Genomic DNA, 26,667 nt, shown 5'->3' with positions numbered 1-26,667 from the left:
CAAAAACAACAAAATATGGTATCCATTGAAGCTACTCTTAGCATATACTAACTCATGATACAGTCACCTTGAACATTAAAATAGAGATCAAAGTAACACAATAGGGTACTGACTCCCATTTGGAAGTATATGAAAATGCATAAACAAAACACAAAAATACAACAGTTATTTGTATACTTAGGCAAGAAAACAATTGATGAATATGATCCGAAATCTTATACCTACAAACAGGGGTTCAGCACCATAGGAATCAAACCTGGGTTTTCCAGATAATTAAGAGATTTTCATTCTAAGTTTAAATCAAAAATCATTATGTTGATCACACCTAAGAATCATAATGAAAGCTTAATCACATAAAAAAATAAAAAGATGATAATGACCTAATATTGCCCTAGTACTTTTTACACAAATACCTACTTCATATGGATGATGAAACTGAAACCAGTACCATGGTAACCGTCATGTTACTTGCTAGTAAAACAAAATTTGAAGACACCACCAAAAATGACGTCAGGGCTATAATTCCTATGCAGAACAGATTTCACCCAGCAGGCCGAAGATGGCTACCCTCAGAACATCCTACTTGAATGACTGGCCCTTGGCTGTTCCCTGGGATCTTGGATTTAAGGAGGGTTCCCACCATTCCCTAGCTGGTTAAGAGTGGTTCACTGTGCCTAAGTGCTGCTACACTCAATGTGCTTAAGGCCGTACACTTGATTTCCTTTCTGGAAACCTGGAATTTGGGGACATGCTAAGGAGAAGATGCCTATGTGATTAGCATTTGATGAAAACCTCGGGCACTGAGTATCCATAAGCCTCGTACTGGCCCACAACATTTCACTTGTGCTGTCCTAATTTCATGCTGGAGGAATTTAGCACATCCTGCCAACTCCATAGAGAAAGGATTCCTGGAAGCCTGCGCTTGGTTTCCTCTGGCCTTTCACCCCGTGCACCATTGCTCGGTGCTGATTGGCCTTTCTAGCCTGTCCCCATACCAATCCACACGCATGACTACAACTATATGCGGAGTCCTGTGACCTCTTCTAGTGAATCATCAAATCTGGGTGTCACTGGGATGCCTCTAACACAACTGCACTTTGTGAAATTTTATTATTTGGGTTGATGTCTTACACGTGGTTACAGTCAGAAGGTTATGTCACAGAATACCTTTCCTGGAATCTCTTTTCTTGGTATTTGACTTGAAAATTCCTACATCCCTATATATCCATTTGAAGAAAGGTTTAAAAGGAATACATGAAATCATGATGTCAGAAAGTGTGAAACAAGCAACAATCTTATTTTACTCCGAAAAGAGAGAGAGAGAGAGAGAGAGAGAGAGAGAGAGCAAATCCTGGTGATTGCCCCTATGTTCTACCATATAAAAGTTCTCTGAAATATGAAAAATCAGTTAATTTTCTCCAACTCCCTAGGACTTAGTTCATTTTTCTGGCAGATAGGAATCAAAGAAGTAACAGGGATCATTCTACAACAACCAGAACTGTCAGACAGAATATGAAAACATACTACTGATTATAGTGTGCTTTTGTTTCTTTTCCTTATTTTCCCAGAACATTAAAAATATAGTTCACCTATTAAAGGCAGTTATTGCCAAAGTAATCAAAAGTCACAAATACGGCATCCAAAATGTCCGATGCGTTATCTTGATGTCTCCTTATGTGACCCTCCTTCCAATTCTCTTATTTTGCCCTAAAGGATACTACCGTATGAAGTACCCCCATTTTATATGGCATTAACGTATATACATTTATCGCTGACTACAAACGCTTATGTTCACCCATGGTACTTAGGACATAACTCTGCATCATCAGCTAGGTCAGGCCTTAATGTCTTGCCAACAGTGAGGATAACAGTAAGAGTGGGAACATTTGGGGATACGACTCTGACAAATTCTGGTACGAGAAGCTCACCTGATAGTGTTGCTGCATTTCCAATAGTCTGCTCTTCCCTTTAAAGAACTAGTGTATTTTACCACCTTCCAGTACAAACACCATACACACCGGCTTACCTTCCTTCATTTATTCCCTGTAGTCTCTGCCATTCACATGATTCCCTCTTTGGCTCTTCTCTTCTTTCCTGGGGTTCCTCGGGCCTTCCAGGGTCTTGAAAGGGAACTAGTCATTTAGCTCCTTTGGTGGCACTCTCAATTTAATCTGTTGCTGACACCACATACGATATGCAACTTACCTCCTTTTCACATCTCTTTCTCTTTCCTATGCACTTAACAGGCCTTTTTCTTGAGATATTAGAACATATCAGTATTCCTGTTTTAAATCAACCTTCTGTCAAATGACCTTTGAATAAAATACAGTTCTTACCTTCTACTTGTCCATGTAATATCCTTTGCCCTTTCTGATCCACAGCTCCAGAGACAGGAGGAACATATTTGTTGGGCTTCTCAGACATACTCTGTTAAAAGTAGCATCAGTAATGAGTTGCGTGAAGACTTCCTAAGCCTTTTCCAAGAAAATTTCTGAATTTATGATTTTAATAACAATCAGACTTACAAATAAGGAAAATGTATTGAACACCAAAACATTTAAATACAAAACCTCACATATGCTCTCTTGATTCAGCGTCCCTTTGAATCTTCATTTGGCTATTGACTCTCTAAACTGATCATGGAAGGCCAGAATAAAGACTTTCAAAGGCAGAAGCCTGGCTTGTATGCAGATTTCAAAAAGGAACTAACAAAACACCTTCCTTTGCATTCCTGACCAAAATAAAAGGACATTTGAAATAAGTTTTGAAACAAATTCTTTAAAATGTACTTGCTATAAATGAAAACTGCTTCTAACCAAATGGCAGACATTTGTTTCAGTGTCAATTCATACCTCACATGATCAGAAACTTTGGAGTGTATCATGTTGAGTATCAACAAAACACTGTTGTAGCTGCTGCTTCGTTCAGGGAAACAAAGGCTTGACCTTTTTCTTGACGAAAGAAGGGTTGGATCGAATGGCAAAGTAGTAAGAAAAAACTTTTCTGAAAATCACGGTGAACTAGTAGCAGAAACAATGTAGATATAGGTATGGAACTCTTCACAATGTGTAGTAAGCATTCAAACGGCAAGTATAAGAACATGTATGTCTTACTCACTCATTTCCCTATGCACACTCTCTTTTTTACACACAACAATAATAATGATTATGATGATGGAGTGAGCCTTCCTACTTCTTGGTGACTCCAAGACATTGGAGTAAAATGATGATCCGTGGTCCTCTCTGTCCAGAATGTCCCTCGCCACGGTCTACACGACTGGTCCTTCTCATCTTTCACTTGGCACCTTTTGCCACTCTCAGATCTTTTCCGACTACCAAAATTCCCACTCCCACTCTCATCCTCATCCTCACTACAAACGCCCCCCCCCCAATTTTCTCTCAACTAACATTGTCCATTTCCTATCGATGAAGCCTTTATAGTGACTTATAACGGATTGCTGTTGACTTACTTTTCTGCTCCGACCACAACAACCTAAACCCTCCACTTGTACACTCAGTAGCTAACTGCTTCGTACGTACTCAGTATACAAGGACCAAGTAATTAAGGTCAAAACATTTACACTAATCTCACTGAGAAGATCTCAAAAGTACCAAATCACTCTACCGTTGACCCTTGAACAAAGCAAGGGTTACGGGCTCTGATGGCCATGCACTCGAAAATCCACAAATATCTTTTGAAACCTCAAAACCAAATCAAAAAAACAAAAATGCCTACTGAATTTCCTACTTTAGAAGCAATTACACTTAGAAATCAAAAAGTATATATGTATTGAAAACCAGGACATTACAGCAGAAGCGCTTGTATACGCTCTCTAGGTCTAATCTACCTTTTCGGCTTCATTTGGCCATTGACTCTGTACACTGAGCATGGGAGGTCAGGGTTAGGATAACGGAATGCTGAGCTTACCAACAATATACACAGTCGATTAATGCATGTTTCCCCTGTTATATGTATTACATACTGTATCCTTACACTATCAACTGAAGAAAAGGTTACTAAGAAAATCATAAGGGAGGGGTGCTGGGTGGCACTGTCGGTTAAGGGTCAGGCTCTTGACTTTGGCTCAGGTCATGATCTAGACTTCCTGAGTTCAACGCTGGCAGTCTGGAGCCTGATGAAGATTCTCTCTCTGACCCCGCTTCCCTACTCACGTGCTCTGTCCCCTCTTTTTCTCCCAAAATAAATAATTAAAAAAAAAAAACAAGACGAAAAAGACAATCATAAGGAAGAGAAAATACAGGATGGTACTGTGCTTATTGAAAAGAAAGCTATATGTATGTGGACTCCCACAGTCCAAACCCATCTTGTTCAAGGGTCCAACGTATACCTATATGATGTCTCCACTAAGAGTTTACTGGAACTTATTATAGCCCCACATGAGAAAATCAAAAGCCCATTCTAACTTTGCCATTCTTTTCTGGACACTAGGGCCATTTTATTGGCCTTCGAACATCTTCCTATTGAAAACTAGTATTCTTGGGGGGCCTGGGTGACTTAGTCGATTAGGCACCCAACTTTGAAATTGCAAAAAAGAAAGTAAAAGGTGGAGGGGGGAGTTGAGATGGCAGGGGAGGGGATCAGAATTTCCCTTGTCCCTCAAACACAGCAGTATTGAGGTCACAACACATGGAATGGCAGGAATACAGGCTGCAGAGGGACAGAAAAATCTCCACAGGTGCAGAGTGACAGCTTGGCGGGACAGAAGGGTGTGTATGCGAATTGGGAGAAATAAAATGCGCAGCACAGGCATGGAGTGGGGGAAGCCCTTTGGTGGAGAAAGGAAGGTAGAGAGAGAGGCTGTGGGAAGTGCCTTTGGATATGAGAAAGCCTGTCCGGACCACAGACCAAGGAGAGGTCCAGAGAGCCAGTTTCTACTTTGCAAAACCGCCTTAGAGGCTGAAAAAACAGTATTTTCAAGGTGGCCAGACTTTCTCTAGACCAGAGCTACCACCTCCCATGCCTGGTTTGGAGGGAGCCGCCCCTAGGCTTGGTAGCAATCTCAGGGCTACACTGGGAGAGAACACCTTGAGTACGGTGGAAAGGGGAGGTATTGCCCTGCCCAAGGGAAAAAGACCGTGCAGGCACGAGCCAGAGGCCCTCTGTCCACTGGGCAGAGTGGCGCAACTCCACTACCAGGTCCGAGCAAAGCGGGATCCTACAGGGTTTTGAATCCCAGCTCAGTGCTCAGGTGGCACAGGGGACTGTGCAGCAAGACAAGCCGGCTCCCCAGGCTATTCCGTGAGGATAGCCTAAACAGTGAGTTTTGAGACACCTCGTGTGGGCAGGAGAGATTGGGGTGTCGCCATTTCTCTCCCCATGACCAACATCGTGGGGCTTCAGGGAATGGACAGTGAGCCTCCATGGAGGCAGGCCCATTACACCAAACCCTGACTCTCTGTGCCTCGTAACTGCTTCTCTATAGGAGTGAGACTGACACTCATGGGACCAGACAGCCCGTCGTCTAGACCAGCACAGCCACCAGTCCCAGGCACCAATAGACAACTCTCCTCCGGTTTTCTATCTTAGTTTGTTTGTTTTCATTTGAGTTATTATTCTTTTGTCTTTCCTTTTCTTTTTTAACGTTTATTTCTTTATTTGGAGAGAGAGAGAGAGTGAGTGATCAAGCAGAAGACAGGCAGAGAGAGGGAGAGAGAGAGAATCCGAGCAGGATCCATGCTCTCACTGCAGAACCTGATGGGGGTTTCGAACCCAACAACAGCGACAACGTGACGTGAGCCAAATTCAAGAGTCGGACGCTTCACCTACTGAGACACCCAGGCGCCCATCTTTTCTTTCCTTTGCTTTCCCTTTCTTCTCTTTTCCCTTGTTTCTCTTTCTACTCTCCTCTTTCCTCGTCTCCCTTTGGAAACTGCCTAGTAGTCTCGAGTTGACGTGGGTCAAAGCTAATTATATCTCTACATTTATCTGTATATCTTAATATATACCTGTATATCTATACATAGATATATAGATAGATAGATAGATAGATAGATAGATATAGATATATCTATATAGTTTTCTCCCTTTGTTCCTCTGTTCTGGTTCTTTGTGGGTTTGATTGCGCATTTTCTCTATACTTTTCTAGATCTCCTTCTTCATTTTCCTCCCTCTCTTTCTGGATTAAGCCCTAGAGCTCCTTTGAGTCACTGCCTGGTCTTTTTTTCCACTCCAGTCATTTCTCTTTTGGTTTGGGCTAAGGATACTTCACCACCTTCTTCTCCTTTTTCCCAGGATTACTTCAACCAACAAATCAAAGCATACCTGGTGCAAGGCCCAAACCGCCACTCCAAGTAGCGGGAACAGTAGCCAAAGACGCACCGAAAGAGTGCACACAACACACTCCAAAAACATTTGTTCAACTGCCAGGCCCTGGAGCGTGTAGGAGCTCTTTTTAATATAGTAGTACTCGCAGGTGTGGGACACAGAACAAGCTATTAACACACATACAGGGCAGGAATCTAGCCAAAACGACGAAATCGAAGAATTCTCCTCAAAAAACATTCCGGGAAGAAAGGACAGCCAGAGAAGGGCTCAAAAGACACAGAAACAATATATGTGAGCACATTTTTGGAATGACACTCATAAGACGCATAGTTGCGCTTGCAACCACGCACAGAAGACAGCAGACAATCTACTGCTTCAGAGATCAAGGACCTAAGGAATCGTCACGATCAACGCTGAAAATGAAATGGTGTAAAGGAGATACAAAGTAAACTAGATGCAGTGACAGCAAGGACGGGAGAAGCAGCAGACAGAATCGGTGAACAGAAGATCCAATGGTGGACAAAGATGAAGCAGAGAAAGGAAAGGAAGGAAATGACTAGATCACGAGGCAGGTACTAGAGACCGACGTGATTCGGTGAGATGAAATATTAGCCACATCCTACGAGTCCCAGAAGAAGACGAGGGAGAGAAAGGGGCAGAAGGTTGTTTTGAACAACTTATAGCTGAGAGCTTCCCTCATCTGGGGAAGCAAACAGGCATGCAAGTCCTGGCGGCACAGAAGAATTCCTTTCCAAATCAACAAACCCAGGCCAACACCACGACATGCCATAGCGAAACTGGAAAACTACAAAGATAAGGAGAGGATTCTGAAAGCAGCTAGGGACAAACGGGTCTTATTCGACAAGGGAAGACACATAAGGGTAGCAGCAGATCTGTCCAAAGAACCTTGGCAGGGCAGAAGGGAGGGGTAGGAAACGGTCAATGTGCCGAATGGGAACATCTGCGGCGAAGAATCCCTTCCCCGGCAAGGCTGTCATTTAGAATAGAAAGAGAGAGAAAGGCTTTCCAGACACACAAACCCTAATGGAGTTCATGACCACTAAACCAGCCCTACAGGAGATCCCAAGGGGTGACTCTGTGAGGGGAAAGCAGCAGAGACTACAAAGGACCAGAGGCCTCACCAAAAGCATGACACCTTCAGATAACACAATGACACTAAATCCATATGTTTAACTAATCACTCTGAATGTGAATGGGCTCAAGGCCCCAATCAAAAGACACAGGGAATCAGAATGGGTAAAACACAAAACAAAACCAAAGAACAAGATCCATCTATATGTTGTCAACAAGAAACTGATTTTAGACCCCAGGACACCTCCAGATTCAAAGTGAAGGTATGGGCAACCACCTATCATGCTACTAGAAGTCAAAAGAAGGCTGGAGTCGCCACACTTCCACCAGAAAGACTAGATTTTAAACCGGAGACTGTAGGAACAGATTCAGAAGGGCATTGGGTCACAACTAAGGGGTCTATCCATCAAGAGGAGCTAACACTTGCAAATGTTTATGGCCCCAAAGTGAAACGCCCACACATATGAATCGATTAATCACAAACATGATTAAATGTATACATACAAATGCCATGATTGTAGACGACTTTAAGACTCCACTCATGGCAATAGGCGGGTCGTCAAGGCAGAAAATCAGTACGGAAACACAGATCCAATGTGTCATTGGACCAGATGTATTCAGATATAGATAGATATATATGGGCCTAATATATATGCATTTATATACATGGATATCAACACCGATATATTAAGATCTTTTCATCCAACGGCAGTAGAACGCACATTCCTCTTAAGTGCACAGAGAACATTCTCCAATGACTCCAAGTGACATCCTGGGTCACAAAACAGCCCTCCACAAATATAAAAGGACTGAGATCATACCTTGCATATTGTCATATCACAACAACGAGCACTTGCTCATTCTTTCTCTCTCTCCCTCCCTTTCCAAGAGAAATACAAACATTTCAAAAACATTTAGCTCAGCCCCTTCCAAGAAAGAGAAAAACAAGAATAATAAACCTTGTGGGGCAATGAGTCCTGGATGGAAACCACACACAGACAGTAGAATTCCATAACCAAATGTTGACAATGGAGTTGACAGAAAGTGATGTACTAAAAGAACAGACACTAAAAAAATACTTTCTGCAAGGACAAATTAGGGTAGGGGTAAACCATTAAAAAAGAGCCTGGTGCGGGGAACACGTATGTGGCACAGTCAGTTCAGCATCCACCTTCAGCTCATGAGTCATGATCTCACGGCTTGTGGGTTTCAGCCCCACGTTGAGCTCTGTGTTGACAGCTCAGAGCCTGTAGCCTGCTTTGGATTCTGTGTCTGCCTCTGTCTCTGCCCCTACCCCACTTGCAGTCTGTGTCTCTCTCTGTCTAAAAAATAAATAAACTTTAAAAAAATTTTACAAATACCGTAAAAAGCATGGGGGAAGAAGAGGGAAAAAGAAACAAACAAACAAAAAAAACACATGACCAATCAATCAAGCATGAGCTTAAGACAAAAAAGAAAAGGAAAAATGTGAGCAAAAGAAGGTAAGTGGAATCAACATGCATTTTTCAACAGGTATATAAGTAGGATTGGGAATATCCTATGAACAATAGTCTCTTTTAAACCTTTTAAAGATATATGTCTCTATGTGTGTGTGTGTGTGTGCATATATATATACATATATATATATGTTTGTGTGTGTGTGTATGTGTACATATATATGTATACATGTATGTGTGTGTATATATAAGTGTAAATATATATGTGTATGTAACTGTATATTATATATATATATCTCTATCTCTATCTCTATCTCTACCTACCTATATATCTATCTATCTATCTATATCTATATCCATCCATCTATCTATCTATCTATCTATCTATCTAATATTTATGTAAAAGAGAGGCTTTGATTCACGGTATATCCCTAATAATACTGATCTTATCACTCTACAGTTATCTGGTTATAAATGCTTTAATAAAGAATTTAATTTTTTTCACTATAAATAAACTCTTCAATTCCTGGCATCTATCGCTTCCGAAAAGCTAGAAATTATTACTAGACTAACAAAAGAACAGAAAAAGAGAGGTTCCTAACACGTCAACATTCACTATGGAGAAAGAATTGGGAATGAGAATTCTAGGAAGAAATGGGAACCTTCAAAGGATGTGTGTAATGGGACCCAGATGGGGTTACACAAGCAAAGGCTGAGGACTTTTTCTCTGCAATTTTAAGCTCACAATAGGAGGATACTAAAAATATACTGTAACCTTCTTTCTTATGTAACTCCTGATTTCCTCAATAGAATTCATTTGCGTTTATACATGTTAGACACTAAAACGGAATATAAACTGAAGCCTGACTTTTTAAATTCACATATTTAATTGTGATATATCATGCGTATTTTGTTACTTTTCAAACTCCATTCTACGGAATTCCATTTCCCTACTCATTTATTCACATTCAAAAACCATGACATTGCTTCTTCCAAGCAAGACGTTATTCTAGGAGCTCGAGGACTCAAACAAGTGTGTTTCCTAACCTCCAGGAGCTTATCATGACTGAGGGGCTTTGAAATGAATACTGAAGTAAATATCAGATGTCTGAAGCTTTAAATTTTAGAATCTGACACAAGGACTGGGAGGAGATAGTGTTCAAAGCTAGAATAGGAAAGATTTCTGAAATCAGAAAGTTGACAACTTGGCTATGAAGAGCCTCTGCTCATAGAGCTACTCTTTTCAGCAAAATACGTATTCTTCGGGGAGATGCACCATTTTAACTTACTCTTCATGCAGTTATTTGAAAACTACAGGAGAACAGCTTTGTAAGGTAAATGTTGAGAAATAATGTAAACATCTAAATTTCTACCTTTTCTAATATTATTTTAGTCCAAATGTAGAACAAAGGATAGAGCCAAAGGAAAATCCTGTATGTCACTAAAATAAAACTTGCCCTGGGCGGGGGGGGGGGGGGACCTGCAATAGATACTTGGACCCAATCAGGTTTCATTTGGGCATGAGTATTATCAGTCATGTTACTACCACAGTGAGAATCCTTATCCTTAAGCAAATGTCATATTGCCTCCATGATGGGAAAGCTTTTCCCAATATAATATGACGGTCATTATATATTTTCCAGCCCATTCTTTTATCGGCCTCCACCTGTAGGATTTACCAAAGTACAACAAAACAAAACAAAACATTCAACGTGTCATGTATCTGTAAAGTGGTTTGTTCTTGCTAACTTTCCATGACACACATAAAATGACGATACACAGGCTCCTCTTAAATGTTCAGAGTAAATAAGGGAGAAAACTCAATTCAGAGCAGGAAAGTGAGTTTCACAGGAGGGTACTTTACCTTGGTCCCAAAATCTAAGACTTGGCTAGATGATGTAGACCATGAATCATCAGGACCAGGTTTGTCGGAAAGCCTTTAGAGCAAAAAAAAAAATAAAAGAAAAACATGTTCATTCATTTAACAACACAATTTAAAAAAGTTAAGGGAAAGGTCGCCTATCTGTTTATTGCACGAAGTTTCTTGGTATCATTAAAATTGGCCTCTGGTTTTTTCATTAAGTTTTATTTTAATACCAGTAATAGCAACATCCAGAGTTATCTTAGTTTAAGTTGTACAATATAGTGATTCACCAACTCCATACTCACCCCGTGCTCATCATGACAAGGGCACTCCTTCATCCCCATCATCTCTTTCACCCCTCCCACCACTCACCTCCACTCCGCAACCAGCCGTTTCTTCTCTGCAGTGAAGAGCCTATTTCTTGGTTTCTCTCCCCTTTTCTTTCCTCCCTTTGCTCGTTTGTTGTTTCTTAAGTGCTACATGAGTAAAATCATATGGCATTTGTCTTTCCCTGACTTTGCTTACCATACTACACTCAGGCTCCATCCAGGTGATTGCAAACGGCAAGATTTCATTGTTTTATGATTGAGTAATATTACAGTGTGTGTGTGTGTGTGTGTGTGTGTGTATGTGTGTGTGTCTGCGTATGGATATACATATACACACACACATACATTCATATAGGGCTTCGTCTTGGTTCACTCAGCTGTCAATGGACGCTTGCGCTGGGTGTTGGAAATAATGCTGCAATAAACACAGGAGTGTGTGTGTCCCGTGGAATTCGTGTTTTTGTATTCTCTTGGATAGTATCCAGGAGTGCAATTACTGGATCATAGGAGAGTTCTGGTTTTAATTTTGTGAGGAACCTCCATACTGTTTTCCACAGGGCCCGCCCCCATTTGCATTTCCTCCAACGGTGCAAGAGGTTTCCTTTGTCTCCACATCCTCGCAAACACTTGCTTCTTGTGTCTTGGAGTGTAGCCATTCTGACAGGTGTGACGTGGTATCTCGTTGTAGTTTGGGAGAGCATCTTTTCATGTGTCTGTTGACCATCTGTATGTTGTCTTTGGAAAAGTGTCTGGTTATGTCTACTGCTCATTTGTAAACTGGGCTCTTTTGGAGGGGGGTGATGTTGACATGTATCCATTTTTTAGACATTGTGGATACTAACCCTTTACTGGATTTGCAAAACATTTCCAAATTTGTTCTCCCATTCCAGAGGTTGCCTTTCAGTTATGACGGTTTCCTTCACTGTGCAAAAGCTTCGTAGGTTGATATAGCCCCCAAACTTTATTCTTGCTTTATTTCCCTTGGCTCAAGAGACATAACTAGTAAAATGTGGCTACAGCCAAAGTCAGAGAAATGACGGCCTGTGCTCTCTTCAAGGATTTTTTTTTTATGGTTTCAAGTCTCACACTTAGGTGTTTAATTCATTCTGAGTTTATTTGTGTGTATGGTACAAATTGGTTGCTATTACTGGCATTAAATTGGTCCAGGTTCATTCTTTGGCATGTGGCTTGTCCAGTTTTCCCAACACCACTTGGTGAAGAGAATGCCTTTTCCCCACTGGATAGTCGTTCCTGTTTGTAGAAGATGAACTGACCATACAGTGGTGGATTGATGTCCGGGTTTGCGGTTCTATTCCACTGAAGTATAAGGCTATTTTGTACGCCAGTACCCACCATACTGTTTGGATTCCTACAGCTTTGGAATAGAACTTGAAAGCTGAGATTGCGATACCTCCAGGGTTCCTCGTTTTCAATATTGCTTTGACCGTTCAAGGTCTTTTGTGGTTCTATACAACGTGTAGGCTTGTTTGTCTAACTCTGTGACAAATGCTGTTGGTATGGTGACAGGGATTGCATGACATCTGTAGATGGCTTTGGGTAGTGTAGACACTTTAAAAATATGTATTCTTCCCATCTGTGAGCATCGGATGTCTTTCTCTTTCTTTCCGTCACCTTCAATTTCTTTCATCAGTGTTTTACGCTTTCCAGAGTACAGGGCTTTCACAATTTGGACCCTGTTTTAAAAAAAGCTTTCTGTTCTCTATTTGGCCTCGACCTCTCCTACCCTGTGAAATCTCCAGGAAAGACCCAGTCTGAGTTTCCATAACCAAATGTGACAGGCAGACAATGCTCTGAAATGGTTGAAAATGAAATGTATAAACGTTACCACAATGACTTCTCACCTCACATCTGTCAGAATGGCTCAGTTTCAACACACAGGAAACAACAAGGGTTGCTCAGGGTGTGGAGGAAAAACAACCCTTGTGCACCGGTCATGGGATATAAATTGGTATCGCCACAGTGAAAGCCACTATGGAGGGGCCTCAATGAATTTAAAACACAAATACCACAGGATCCAGTGATTCCACTACTGGGTATTTATTTACCCAAGGGAAATGGAAGTACTAATTTGAAAAGATATATGCACCCTTATCTTTATTATAGCATTATTTACAATAGACAAGATACGGAAGCAACCCAAGTGTCCACCAATACATGAAGACACCACACACACACACGCAGACATACACACACACACACACACACACACACACAGACATGCACACACTGAAATATTACGCAGCTCTAAATGAGAATGAGATGCTGCCATCTGCAACATCATGGATGTACCTAGATGGTATGAGGGTAAGTGAAATAAGTCAGACAGAGAAAGACAAATCCTATATGATTTCACTTCTGTGTAGAATGTAAAAAGGGGAATAAATGAACAAACAGAGCAAAAGCAGAAACAGACCCATAAATGCAGAGATTTGACTCTTGCCAGAAGGGAGGGGAGGTGGGGGGATGGACAAAGTGGGGGAAGGGGAGAGGGGAGTTCAGGGTTCCAGTTATAGAATGAATAAATCACAAGGCTCAAAGGTACAGCATAGGGAATCTAGCCAGTGGTATCGTAATAGCATCATACATTAACAGATGGGAGCTACGCTTATGGCGATCACGGTGAAACATCCAGAGTTGTTGCATCACATATTACCTTGTGTGTCAGGTAGACCTCCGTTTAAGTAAACGTATCAAAGTTTCGGTTTCTATGTTATGAGTGGTAGTACTAACTAGAGATGGAAAGAGTCAAAGTTCCCAAGGCCAACTTTGTTCCCACACTGGTCTTGCCTTATTTAGGTCCATAATAACTAGCAAGACATTCCAAGCCTTCAGGGGCATTCAGCTACCCAAGGACAGAGACTGTGATCAAAATGGTCCTGGTAGTTGTGCCTCTGTTTCTCTATACGCTGCCTGACTATTTTCTTCCCTATGAGCTCCCACTCCTATATCACTCTTCGGCACGGTTCTGTGGCATCCCCCAACCTTTCAATCTTTAGCCTATGAAGCCACACACACCTACAACAAGGATGGGCTCAAATGACCGAGGGTAGGAACCATGTCCTGCTCCTGGAGAACAAGCTAACTGGCAGTCTCAGTCATCCACACAGTCACCTCAACATAGGCATGTTATCACCGATCCAGATGAAGCTCCCTTACTGATTTGACAAGTCAGTCCTACCCCTGTCCAGCCCTACAAGTACATGGGAAGGGCATCACAGATTTAGGAAAAGAGGTGGAGTGAGGAGACAGCTTGCCTTGGGCCATACATCCCTGATGTTCGGAATCTCCACCCCCCACCCCCAATTCCTTGAGAGGATCTAAGCTATCCTCCCTCAGTTGGGGTGGAAGGAGGGAATATCATATTTCTATTTGCTGTAAACAGACTCTTCCCAGCTGCTCAAATGATTTTTAATCTCTCTCATCAGAAAAGCTGAGGTATGCTCGCACCTTCAATGAAACCAACGCACACAAAAGCAGAAACCTGGTCACGACCCTCTTGAACTCTCTATTTGAATATGCCTTTCTAAACAACTCCCCTAATCCTGGGTCCTTCGTTCTTGTCAACCACCTTTATCTCACTTGGCATAAACCCCCGTATTCTGACATCTTTTCTCAAACTCGTATTCCTAACCAACTCAGTGTTGTTCTCCTTGAAACCTGGTCTCCTCTGCTAAGTCGATTCTTACCCTCCTGCACTGTATTCATTAGACCAACTCCCCAGCTTTCTATTTTTAAAACAGTTTCCTGCAAGATGAAGACAAAAAGAAGGAAGAAAGAAAGAAAGAAAAAAAGAAAACCAGAATTTAAATCGCATTTCTGTCACTTATCATATCCAAATAGGTCACTTCAATCTCTTTGAGTTTCAAATTCTCCAGGGAAACAACCATCGGGCAAGGAGCTGAAACATAGGTTGATGTAACAGAGGGTGTTTTGAGGAATTAATGTCTGTGGTTCCGTAAATCTTGAGACCCTAAGTGCTTTTGATTTGGCCTCTAGAAAAACGGAGAGTCCTTCGCTGGCCGAAGTGGGGAAATTTTTGGAAAAAAAAAAAAAAGAAGAAGAAGAAATAGCAAGGAAACCAGAGAAGAAAGTCAAAAGGCAAAAACAGAGTACAAAAAGTCATGGGGAAAAAAAGCTGCAAAAAAACCCAAAAAGCTTCCTAGAACTAGACAAGGGTACTAGTCCAAAGGGAAACCAGCCTGGGAACTTAGGCAACAGAGAATCATATAGCAATATCCTCAAAATAGAGAGTGAGTTTAATTAACGTAACATGGTCTACAACTAGATATCCTTCTTTTACAGAAACCTCATTTGTCTCAAGAAGAGGGGACATCACTACGTCTAAGGACTTGCCTGACGACATCTTGCTTATTATGTAAAAGCCTTGACACCATGGCCATAGCTGACATCCACCCTAAAATCTCGGATGGTAAAAACAAGGGACGAGTTACCACTGCACTAATGACTTGTGTTAGCACTAGTGGTCAAATACATGAGGCCAAATGCTTGGACTAACCTGGGTTCTTAAGCAAACCCTAAATTCGTGTTCCGACATCATTATCTTTGACATTCTGAGTTGATCTGCCCTAGGATCTGTATCTTCATCTCCGTGCTGCTGAGGAACCAGAGAATGGATGCGGAAGCTTCAAGGGCTGACGGGCAAAGCCCCTCAGCTACCCGTTAACTATGGAAGCATGGTCGAGTCATCAACCTCCCTGAACCACAGTTGCCAAAGTAATAAAAAGTAGGCTACAATAACACAGCTACTTTGCAAAGCTGTACAATGACTATATAACTGAACAGATGGTACCCATAGGATATAGTGTCTGGTCCAGCGTAGAACACGCAACAACTGGTTTTGTTCTCTGCGTTCCCTTAGGAGACACATAATTTTCAGTTCATTCATTCCCTTTCCTTTCCTTTCATTATCCGTTTCATTTCATTTCATTCCTTTATACTTTGAGAGTGAGTGCACACAGAAATCGGGAAACATATCCCAAGGAGGCTGTCAGCGCAAACCCCGGCGTGGGGCTTGAACTCACAAACCTGAGTTGAAGTCAAGAGTCACACCCTTAACCGACTGAGCCACCCGGGTGCCCCAGCAAATGTCAGTTTTACAAATCCATAAAAATCCTACCTGGCTATAGAATCTTCCTCAGCATTCTTATCTGCTCCTAAAGAAGAAAGCAAAATACATGTTAAATCAACAATCGAAAAAATAGAGGAAATTACAAGTGTACGGCTTACGATTTGTGAAAAAGTATTGCTTTGGGACCACACCTGGAAACCACACTACACTGAATGGTAATTATACCATTCGTAGGCTTAAAGCACTAAGAAATCTTACTTTCTCCTCTATATTGACCAAAAGCAAGAATGGGTTTTATCAGAATTTGACACCTACAGGGGAACTGATGTTTACAATGGCCATCACTGACCGACTCTATGGCACTGGAGGCAACTGGTAGCGTTAGGAGAATGATTATCATGAGCGGCCAATGTCAGACTGAAACTAGCATGATTTTTCTGGACTTCCACTCCTAGAGGAGTTGAAAGAGAGTATCTTTATTTTGCGGGAACACGGCAGAACTTCCCCAGCTCTTCAGCAGACACTCCTCAGTCTTAGGAGGAAACACCCCCTCACAACGTGTGCTCTATAGCCATTGTACTTTGCAGCATGGCCAAACCATAGCAAACAGACTCTCCCTGGCCTTATTTCCACTGGCAAGGCAAGAAGGAAAGATTTGGCATTCCTGTTTGATATCGTTCTAACCTCTTGAGGCTGTCTCCTTCCATTGCTAGAGAGTCTATCTAGACCCACCGCACATCACAGAGGAGGAGGATCCCAATGTGAGTGCTCTGTAGTGGTTCATGATGTCATTTTTCTCAACCTTCCCCATTAGGTGACACACATCTAGAGAAATCATACTTTTTTTCATGGGAGGCAGAGGCCAGCAGATCCTCTACTGATGAGCAACTAAACGAAACAAAGGGCAAAGAATAGCTTGAATGCCTACATTCAATTACCAGGATATTTTCACTTTCTAAACATTCAAAGACATCCACTCTATGATTCTAACTATATGACACCTGGAGAGAGCAAGGCTCTGGAGCTAAGGGTTGGGGTGAACGTAGGGATAAACGGGCACAGCACAGAGGACTTTTAAGGCAGTGCAACTCTTTCACACGATACCACAAAGGTGGATTCACATCATTACACATTTGTTAAAACTCATAGAATGTATAACACCAAGGCTGAACACTAATGCACATTAGACACTTGGCCTCCAAATGAACAGTTCGTGTCCGTAGAAAATGCACCACTGTCGTCAGGGTGCCTGGGTGGCTCAGTTGCTTCAGCGTCCAACTCTGGATCTGAGCTCAGGTCATGATCTCACCGTTCATGGGATCAAGTCCTGCATCAGGCTCTGTGCTGACAGCACAGGATTCTTTCCCCCCTCTCCCTCTGCCCCTTGGCTGCTCACACGCATGCATGCTCTCTCGCTCAAAACTAAACCAAGGAACTGAAAAAAAAAATCCTACTAAAAATGGACCACTGTCGTGCCAGATGTTAACAGCAGGGGAGGCTAGGCGTGTACGGGAGCGCGGTATGGTATATGGGGTCTCTCTGTACTTCCTATTATATTTTGCTGTGAACTTAAAACTGATGTCAAAAATCAGGCTTATTAAATGTATGAAACAACAAAAACAACAAAATATGGTATCCATTGAAGCTACTCTTAGCATATACTAACTCATGATACAGTCACCTTGAACATTAAAATAGAGATCAAAGTAACACAATAGGGTACTGACTCCCATTTGGAAGTATATGAAAATGCATAAACAAAACACAAAAATACAACAGTTATTTGTATACTTAGGCAAGAAAACAATTGATGAATATGATCCGAAATCTTATACCTACAAACAGGGGTTCAGCACCATAGGAATCAAACCTGGGTTTTCCAGATAATTAAGAGATTTTCATTCTAAGTTTAAATCAAAAATCATTATGTTGATCACACCTAAGAATCATAATGAAAGCTTAATCACATAAAAAAATAAAAAGATGATAATGACCTAATATTGCCCTAGTACTTTTTACACAAATACCTACTTCATATGGATGATGAAACTGAAACCAGTACCATGGTAACCGTCATGTTACTTGCTAGTAAAACAAAATTTGAAGACACCACCAAAAATGACGTCAGGGCTATAATTCCTATGCAGAACAGATTTCACCCAGCAGGCCGAAGATGGCTACCCTCAGAACATCCTACTTGAATGACTGGCCCTTGGCTGTTCCCTGGGATCTTGGATTTAAGGAGGGTTCCCACCATTCCCTAGCTGGTTAAGAGTGGTTCACTGTGCCTAAGTGCTGCTACACTCAATGTGCTTAAGGCCGTACGCTTGATTTCCTTTCTGGAAACCTGGAATTTGGGGACATGCTAAGGAGAAGATGCCTATGTGATTAGCATTTGATGAAAACCTCGGGCACTGAGTATCCATAAGCCTCGTACTGGCCCACAACATTTCACTTGTGCTGTCCTAATTTCATGCTGGAGGAATTTAGCACATCCTGCCAACTCCATAGAGAAAGGATTCCTGGAAGCCTGCGCTTGGTTTCCTCTGGCCTTTCACCCCGTGCACCATTGCTCGGTGCTGATTGGCCTTTCTAGCCTGTCCCCATACCAATCCACACGCATGACTACAACTATATGCGGAGTCCTGTGACCTCTTCTAGTGAATCATCAAATCTGGGTGTCACTGGGATGCCTCTAACACAACTGCACTTTGTGAAATTTTATTATTTGGGTTGATGTCTTACACGTGGTTACAGTCAGAAGGTTATGTCACAGAATACCTTTCCTGGAATCTCTTTTCTTGGTATTTGACTTGAAAATTCCTACATACCTATATATCCATTTGAAGAAAGGTTTAAAAGGAATACATGAAATCATGATGTCAGAAAGTGTGAAACAAGCAACAATCTTATTTTACTCCGAAAAGAGAGAGAGAGAGAGAGAGAGAGCAAATCCTGGTGATTGCCCCTATGTTCTACCATATAAAAGTTCTCTGAAATATGAAAAATCAGTTAATTTTCTCCAACTCCCTAGGACTTAGTTCATTTTTCTGGCAGATAGGAATCAAAGAAGTAACAGGGATCATTCTACAACAACCAGAACTGTCAGACAGAATATGAAAACATACTACTGATTATAGTGTGCTTTTGTTTCTTTTCCTTATTTTCCCAGAACATTAAAAATATAGTTCACCTATTAAAGGCAGTTATTGCCAAAGTAATCAAAAGTCACAAATACGGCATCCAAAATGTCCGATGCGTTATCTTGATGTCTCCTTATGTGACCCTCCTTCCAATTCTCTTATTTTGCCCTAAAGGATACTACCGTATGAAGTACCCCCATTTTATATGGCATTAACGTATATACATTTATCGCTGACTACAAACGCTTATGTTCACCCATGGTACTTAGGACATAACTCTGCATCATCAGCTAGGTCAGGCCTTAATGTCTTGCCAACAGTGAGGATAACAGTAAGAGTGGGAACATTTGGGGATACGACTCTGACAAATTCTGGTACGAGAAGCTCACCTGATAGTGTTGCTGCATTTCCAATAGTCTGCTCTTCCCTTTAAAGAACTAGTGTATTTTACCACCTTCCAGTACAAACACCATACACACCGGCTTACCTTCCTTCATTTATTTCCTGTAGTCTCTGCCATTCACATGATTCCCTCTTTGGCTCTTCTCTTCTTTCCTGGGGTTCCTCGGGCCTTCCAGGGTCTTGAAAGGGAACTAGTCATTTAGCTCCTTTGGTGGCACTCTCAATTTAATCTGTTGCTGACACCACATACGATATGCAACTTACCTCCTTTTCACATCTCTTTCTCTTTCCTATGCACTTAACAGGCCGTTTTCTTGAGATATTAGAACATATCAGTATTCCTGTTTTAAATCAACCTTCTGTCAAATGACCTTTGAATAAAATACAGTTCTTACCTTCTACTTGTCCATGTAATATCCTTTGCCCTTTCTGATCCACAGCTCCAGAGACATGAGGAACATATTTGTTGGGCTTCTCAGACATACTCTGTTAAAAGTAGCATCAGTAATGAGTTGCGTGAAGACTTCCTAAGCCTTTTCCAAGAAAATTTCTGAATTTATGATTTTAATAACAATCAGACTTACAAATAAGGAAAATGTATTGAACACCAAAACATTTAAATACAAAACCTCACATATGCTCTCTTGATTCAGCGTCCCTTTGAATCTTCATTTGGCTATTGACTCTCTAAACTGATCATGGAAGGCCAGAATAAAGACTTTCAAAGGCAGAAGCCTGGCTTGTATGCAGATTTCAAAAAGGAACTAACAAAACACCTTCCTTTGCATTCCTGACCAAAATAAAAGGACATTTGAAATAAGTTTTGAAACAAATTCTTTAAAATGTACTTGCTATAAATGAAAACTGCTTCTAACCAAATGGCAGACATTTGTTTCAGTGTCAATTCATACCTCACATGATCAGAAACTTTGGAGTGTATCATGTTGAGTATCAACAAAACACTGTTGTAGCTGCTGCTTCGTTCAGGGAAACAAAGGCTTGACCTTTTTCTTGACGAAAGAAGGGTTGGATCGAATGGCAAAGTAGTAAGAAAAAACTTTTCTGAAAATCACGGTGAACTAGTAGCAGAAACAATGTAGATATAGGTATGGAACTCTTCACAATGTGTAGTAAGCATTCAAACGGCAAGTATAAGAACATGTATGTCTTACTCACTCATTTCCCTATGCACACTCTCTTTTTTACACACAACAATAATAATGATTATGATGATGGAGTGAGCCTTCCTACTTCTTGGTGACTCCAAGACATTGGAGTAAAATGATGATCCGTGGTCCTCTCTGTCCAGAATGTCCCTCGCCACGGTCTACACGACTGGTCCTTCTCATCTTTCACTTGGCACCTTTTGCCACTCTCAGATCTTTTCCGACTACCAAAATTCCCACTCCCACTCTCATCCTCATCCTCACTACAAACGCCCCCCCCAATTTTCTCTCAACTAACATTGTCCATTTCCTATCGATGAAGCCTTTATAGTGACTTATAACGGATTGCTGTTGACTTACTTTTCTGCTCCGACCACAACAACCTAAACCCTCCACTTGTACACTCAGTAGCTAACTGCTTCGTACGTACTCAGTATACAAGGACCAAGTAATTAAGGTCAAAACATTTACACTAATCTCACTGAGAAGATCTCAAAAGTACCAAATCACTCTACTGTTGACCCTTGAACAAAGCAAGGGTTACGGGCTCTGATGGCCATGCACTCGAAAATCCACAAATATCTTTTGAAACCTCAAAACCAAATCAAAAAAACAAAAATGCCTACTGAATTTCCTACTTTCGAAGCAATTACACTTAGAAATCAAAAAGTATATATGTATTGAAAACCAGAACATTAAAGCAGAAGCGCTTGTGTACGCTCTCTAGGTCTAATCTACCTTTTCGGCTTCATTTGGCCATTGACTCTGTACACTGAGCATGGGAGGTCAGGGTTAGGATAACGGAATGCTGAGCTTACCAACAATATACACAGTCGATTAATGCATGTTTCCCCTGTTATATGTATTACATACTGTATCCTTACACTATCAACTGAAGAAAAGGTTACTAAGAAAATCGTAAGGGAGGGGTGCTGGGTGGCACTGTCGGTTAAGGGTCAGGCTCTTGACTTTGGCTCAGGTCATGATCTAGACTTCCTGAGTTCAACGCTGGCAGTCTGGAGCCTGATGAAGATTCTCTCTCTGACCCCGCTTCCCTACTCACCTGCTCTGTCCCCTCTCTTTCTCCCAAAATAAATAATTAAAAAAAAAAAAAACCAAGACGAAAAAGACAATCATAAGGAAGAGAAAATACAGGATGGTACTGTATTTATTGAAAAGAAATCTGTATGTATGTGGACTCCCACAGTCCAAACCCATCTTGTTCAAGGGTTCAACGTATACCTATATGATGTCTCCACTAAGAGTTTACTGGAACTTATTATAGCCCCACATGAGAAAATCAAAAGCCCATTCTAACTTTGCCATTCTTTTCTGGACACTAGGGCCATTTTATTGGCTTTCGAACATCTTCCCATTGAAAACAAGTATTCCTGGGGGGCCTGGGTGACTTAGTCGATTAGGCACCCACCTTTGAAATTGCGAAAAAGAAAGTAAAAGGTGGAGGGGGGAGTTAAGATGGCAGGGGAGGGGATCAGAATTTCCCTTGTCCCTCAAACACAGCAGTATTGAGGTCACAACACTTGGAATGGCAGGAATACAGGCTGCAGAGGGACAGAAAAATCTCCACAGGTGCAGAGTGACAGCTTGGCGGGACAGAAGTGTGTGTATGCGAATTGGGAGAAATAAAATGGGCAGCACAGGCATGAGGTGGGGGAAGCCCTTTGGTGGAGAAACGAGGGGAAGGTAGAGAGAGAGGCTGTGGGAAGTGCTTTGGATATGAGAAAGCCTGTCCAGACCACAGACCAAGGAGAGGTCCAGAGAGCCAGTTTCTACTTTGCAAAACCGCCTTAGAGGCTGAAAAAACAGTATTTTCAAGGTGGCCAGACTTTCTCTAGACCAGAGCTACCACCTCCCATGCCTGGTTTGGAGGGAGCCGCCCCTAGGCTTGGTAGGAATCTCAGGGCTACACTGGGAGAGAACACCTTGAGTACGGTGGAAAGGGGAGGTATTGCCCTGCCCAAGGGAAAAAGACCGTGCAGGCACGAGCCAGAGGCCTTCTGTCCACTGGGCAGAGTGGCGCAACTCCACTACCAGGTCCGAGCAAAGCGGGATCCTACAGGGTTTTGAATCCCAGCTCAGTGCTCAGGTGGCACAGGGGACTGTGCAGCAAGACAAGCCGGCTCCCCAGGCTATTCCGTGAGGATAGCCTAAACAGTGAGTTTTGAGACACCTCGTGTGGGCAGGAGAGATTGGGGTGTTGCCATTTCTCTCCCCATGACCAACATCGTGGGGCTTCAGGGAATGGACAGTGAGCCTCCGTGGAGGCAGGCCCATTACACCAAACCCTGACTCTCTGTGCCTCGTAACTGCTTCTCTATAGGAGTGAGACTGACACTCATGGGACCAGACAGCCCGTCGTCTAGACCAGCACAGCCACCAGTCCCAGGCACCAATAGACAACTCTCCTCCGGTTTTCTATCTTAGTTTGTTTGTTTTCATTTGAGTTATTATTCTTTTGTCTTTCCTTTTCTTTTTTAACGTTTATTTCTTTATTTGGAGAGAGAGAGAGAGTGAGTGATCAAGCAGAAGACAGGCAGAGAGAGGGAGAGAGAGAGAATCCGAGCAGGATCCATGCTCTCACTGCAGAACCTGATGGGGGTTTCGAACCCACCAACAGTGACAACATGACGTGAGCCAAATTCAAGAGTCGGGCGCTTCACCTACTGAGACACCCAGGCGCCCATCTTTTCTTTCCTTTGCTTTCCCTTTCTTCTCTTTTCCCTTGTTTCTCTTTCTACTCTCCTCTTTCCTCGTCTCCCTTTGGAAACAGTCTAGTAGTCTCGAGTTGACGTGGGTCAAAGCTAATTATATCTCTACATTTATCTGTATATCTTAATATATACCTGTATATCTATACATAGATATAGATAGATAGATAGATAGATAGATAGATATAGATATATCTATATATTTTTCTCCCTTTGTTCCTCTGTTCTGGTTCTTTGTGGGTTTGATTGCGCATTTTCTCTATACTTTTCTAGATCTCCTTCTTCATTTTCCTCCCTCTCTTTCTGGATTAAGCCCTAGAGCTCCTTTGAGTCACTGCCTGGTCTTTTTTTCCACTCCAGTCATTTCTCTTTTGGTTTGGGCTAAGGATACTTCACCACCTTCTTCTCCTTTTTCCCAGGATTACTTCAACCAACAAATCAAAGCACACCTGGTGGAAGGCCCAAACCGCCACTCCAAGTAGCGGGAACAGTAGCCAAAGACGCACTGAAAGAGTGCACACAACACATTCCAAAAACATTTGTTCAACTGCCAGGCCCTGGAGCGTGTAGGAGCTCTTTTTAATACAGTAGTACTCGCAGGTGTGGGACACAGAACAAGCTATTAACACACATAAAGGGCAGGAATCTAGCCAAAACGACGAAATCGAAGAATTCTCCTCAAAAAACATTCCAGGAAGAAAGGACAGCCAGAGAAGGGCTCAAAAGACACAGAAACAATATATGTGAGCACATTTTTGGAATGACACTCATAAGACGCATAGTTGCGCTTGCAACCACGCACAGAAGACAGCAGACAATCTACTGCTTCAGAGATCAAGGACCTAAGGAATCGTCACGATGAACGCTGAAAATGAAATGGTGTAAAGGAGATACAAAGTAAACTGGATGCAGTGACAGCAAGGATGGGAGAAGCAGCAGACAGAATCGGTGAAACAGAAGATACGATTGTGGACAAAGATGAAGCAGAGAAAGGAAAGGAAGGAAATGACTAGATCACGAGGCAGGTACTAGAGACCGACGTGATTCGGTGAGATGAAATATTAGCCACATCCTACGAGTCCCAGAAGAAGAAGAGTGAGAGAAAGGGGGAGAAGGTTTTTTTGAACAACGTATAGCTGAGAGCTTCCCTCATCTGGGGAAGGAAACGGTCATCCAAGTCCTGGCGGCACAGAGAATTCCTTTCCAAATCAACAAACCCAGGTCAACACCACAACATGCCATAGCGAAACTGGAAAACTACAAAGATAAGGAGAGTATTCTGAAAGCAGCTGGGGACAAACGGGTCTTATTTGACAAGGGAAGACACATAAGGGTAGCAGCAGACCTGTCCAAAGAAACTTGGCAGGGCAGAAGGGAGGGGTAGCAAACGGTCAGTGTGCTGAATGGGAACATCTGCGGCGAAGAATCCCTTCCCCAGCAAGGCTGTCATTTAGAATAGAAAGAGGGAGAAAGGCTTTCCCAGACACAGAAAACCTAATGGAGTTCATGACCACTAAACCAGCCCTGCAGGAGATCCTAAGGGGCGAGTCTGTGAGTGGAAAGGAGCAGAGACTACAAAGGACCAGAGGCCTCACCAAAAGCATGAAACCTTCAGATAACACAATGACACTAAATCCATATCTTTAACTCATCCCTCTGAGTGTGAATGGACTCAATGCCCCAATCAAAAGACACAGGGAATCAGAATGTATAAAACACAAAACTAAACCAAACAACAAGTTCCATCTATATGTTGTCAGCAAGACACTGATGTTAGACCCCAGGACACCTCCAGATTCAAAGTGAAGCTATGGGGACCCACCTATCATGCTACCAGAAGTCAAAAGAAAGCTGGAGTCGCCACACTTCCAACAGTAAGAGTAGGTTTTAAACCAGAGACTGTAGTAACAGATTCAGAAGGGCATTGGATCATAATTAAGGGGTCTATCCATCAAGAGGAGGTAACAGTTGCAAATGTTTATGGCCCCAAAGTGAAACGCCCACACATATGACTCGATTAATCACAAACATGATTAAATGTATACGTACAAATACCATGATTGTAGACGACTTTAAGACTCCACTCATGGCAATAGGCAGATCTTCAAGCAGAAAATCAGTAAGGAAACACATATCCAATGTGTCATTGGACCAGATGTATTCAGATATACATAGATATATATTGGCTTAATATATACATGTATATACATGGATTTCAACACCGTTATATTAAGATCTTATCAACCAACAGCAGTAGAACACACATTCTTCTTTTTTTTAATGTTTGTTTATTTTTGAGACCGAGAGAAACAGAGCATTAATGGGGGAGGGGCAGAGAGAGAGACACAGAATCGGAAGGAGGCTCCAGGCTCTGAGCCATCAGCCGAGAGCCTGACGCGGGGCTCGAACTCACGAACCGTGAGATTGTGACCTGAGCTGAAGTCGGACGCTCAACCGACTGAGCCACCCAGGCGCCCCAGAACGCACATTCTTCTTAAGTGCACATAGAACATTCTCCAATATAGATCACATCCTGGGTCACAAAACAGCCCTCCACAATATAAAAGGACTGAGATCATACCATGCATATTTTCAGATCACAACGCTCAGACACTTGGAATCAACCGCAAGAACAAAAACTGGAAAGCCTCCAAATGCATGGAGGTTACAGAACTTCCTCCTCAATAAGGAATGGGTCCACCAGGAGATTAAGGAAGAAATTAAAAACCATATGGAAGCAAATGAAAATGAAAACACGCAACCCAAACCCTTTAGGATGCAGCAAAGGCAGTCCTTAGAGGAAAATACATTGCAATCCAGGCGTATCTCCAGAAGCAAGGATGGTCCCAACTACAGAAACTAACTTCACTCCTAAACGAACTAGAAACACAGCAGCAAAGAAAGCCCTACGTCAGCAGAAGAAGGGAAACAAAAAAGAGTAGAGCAGAAATAAATCCTATAGAATCCAAAAACAAGGTTGCACACATCAATCAATGTAAGAGATGTGTTTTTTTTTAAATAAACAAAATCGATAACCCCCTAGCCACACTTCTCAAAAGGAAGAAAGAGAGGCCCAAACAGATAAAATCACAAATGAAAGACGAGAAATCA

General features: G+C 42.1%; 1 protein-coding gene across 1 annotated transcript in view; it reads right to left on the bottom strand.

Moving 5' to 3' along the window:
- The window catches only part of LOC125159789 (ankyrin repeat domain-containing protein 26-like), a 212,382-nt gene that overhangs the window by 176,636 nt on the left and 9,079 nt on the right, over positions 1-26,667 (bottom strand). Inside the window, exons 4-7 of the mRNA XM_047848411.1 lie at positions 20,057-20,147; positions 16,165-16,201; positions 10,678-10,750; positions 2,337-2,427 (exon numbers count right to left, since the gene is read on the bottom strand). Of these exons, the coding sequence (XP_047704367.1) occupies positions 2,337-2,427; positions 10,678-10,750; positions 16,165-16,201; positions 20,057-20,147 (292 nt within the window). The remainder of the gene's footprint in view (positions 1-2,336; positions 2,428-10,677; positions 10,751-16,164; positions 16,202-20,056; positions 20,148-26,667) is intronic.

This window comes from Prionailurus viverrinus, unplaced genomic scaffold (genome assembly GCF_022837055.1).
Source record: "Prionailurus viverrinus isolate Anna unplaced genomic scaffold, UM_Priviv_1.0 scaffold_62, whole genome shotgun sequence".
NCBI classification, from domain to species: Eukaryota; Metazoa; Chordata; class Mammalia; order Carnivora; family Felidae; genus Prionailurus; species Prionailurus viverrinus.
Note: the sequence above shows the minus strand (reverse complement) of the source record. Positions and strands in the feature narration are given on the sequence as shown.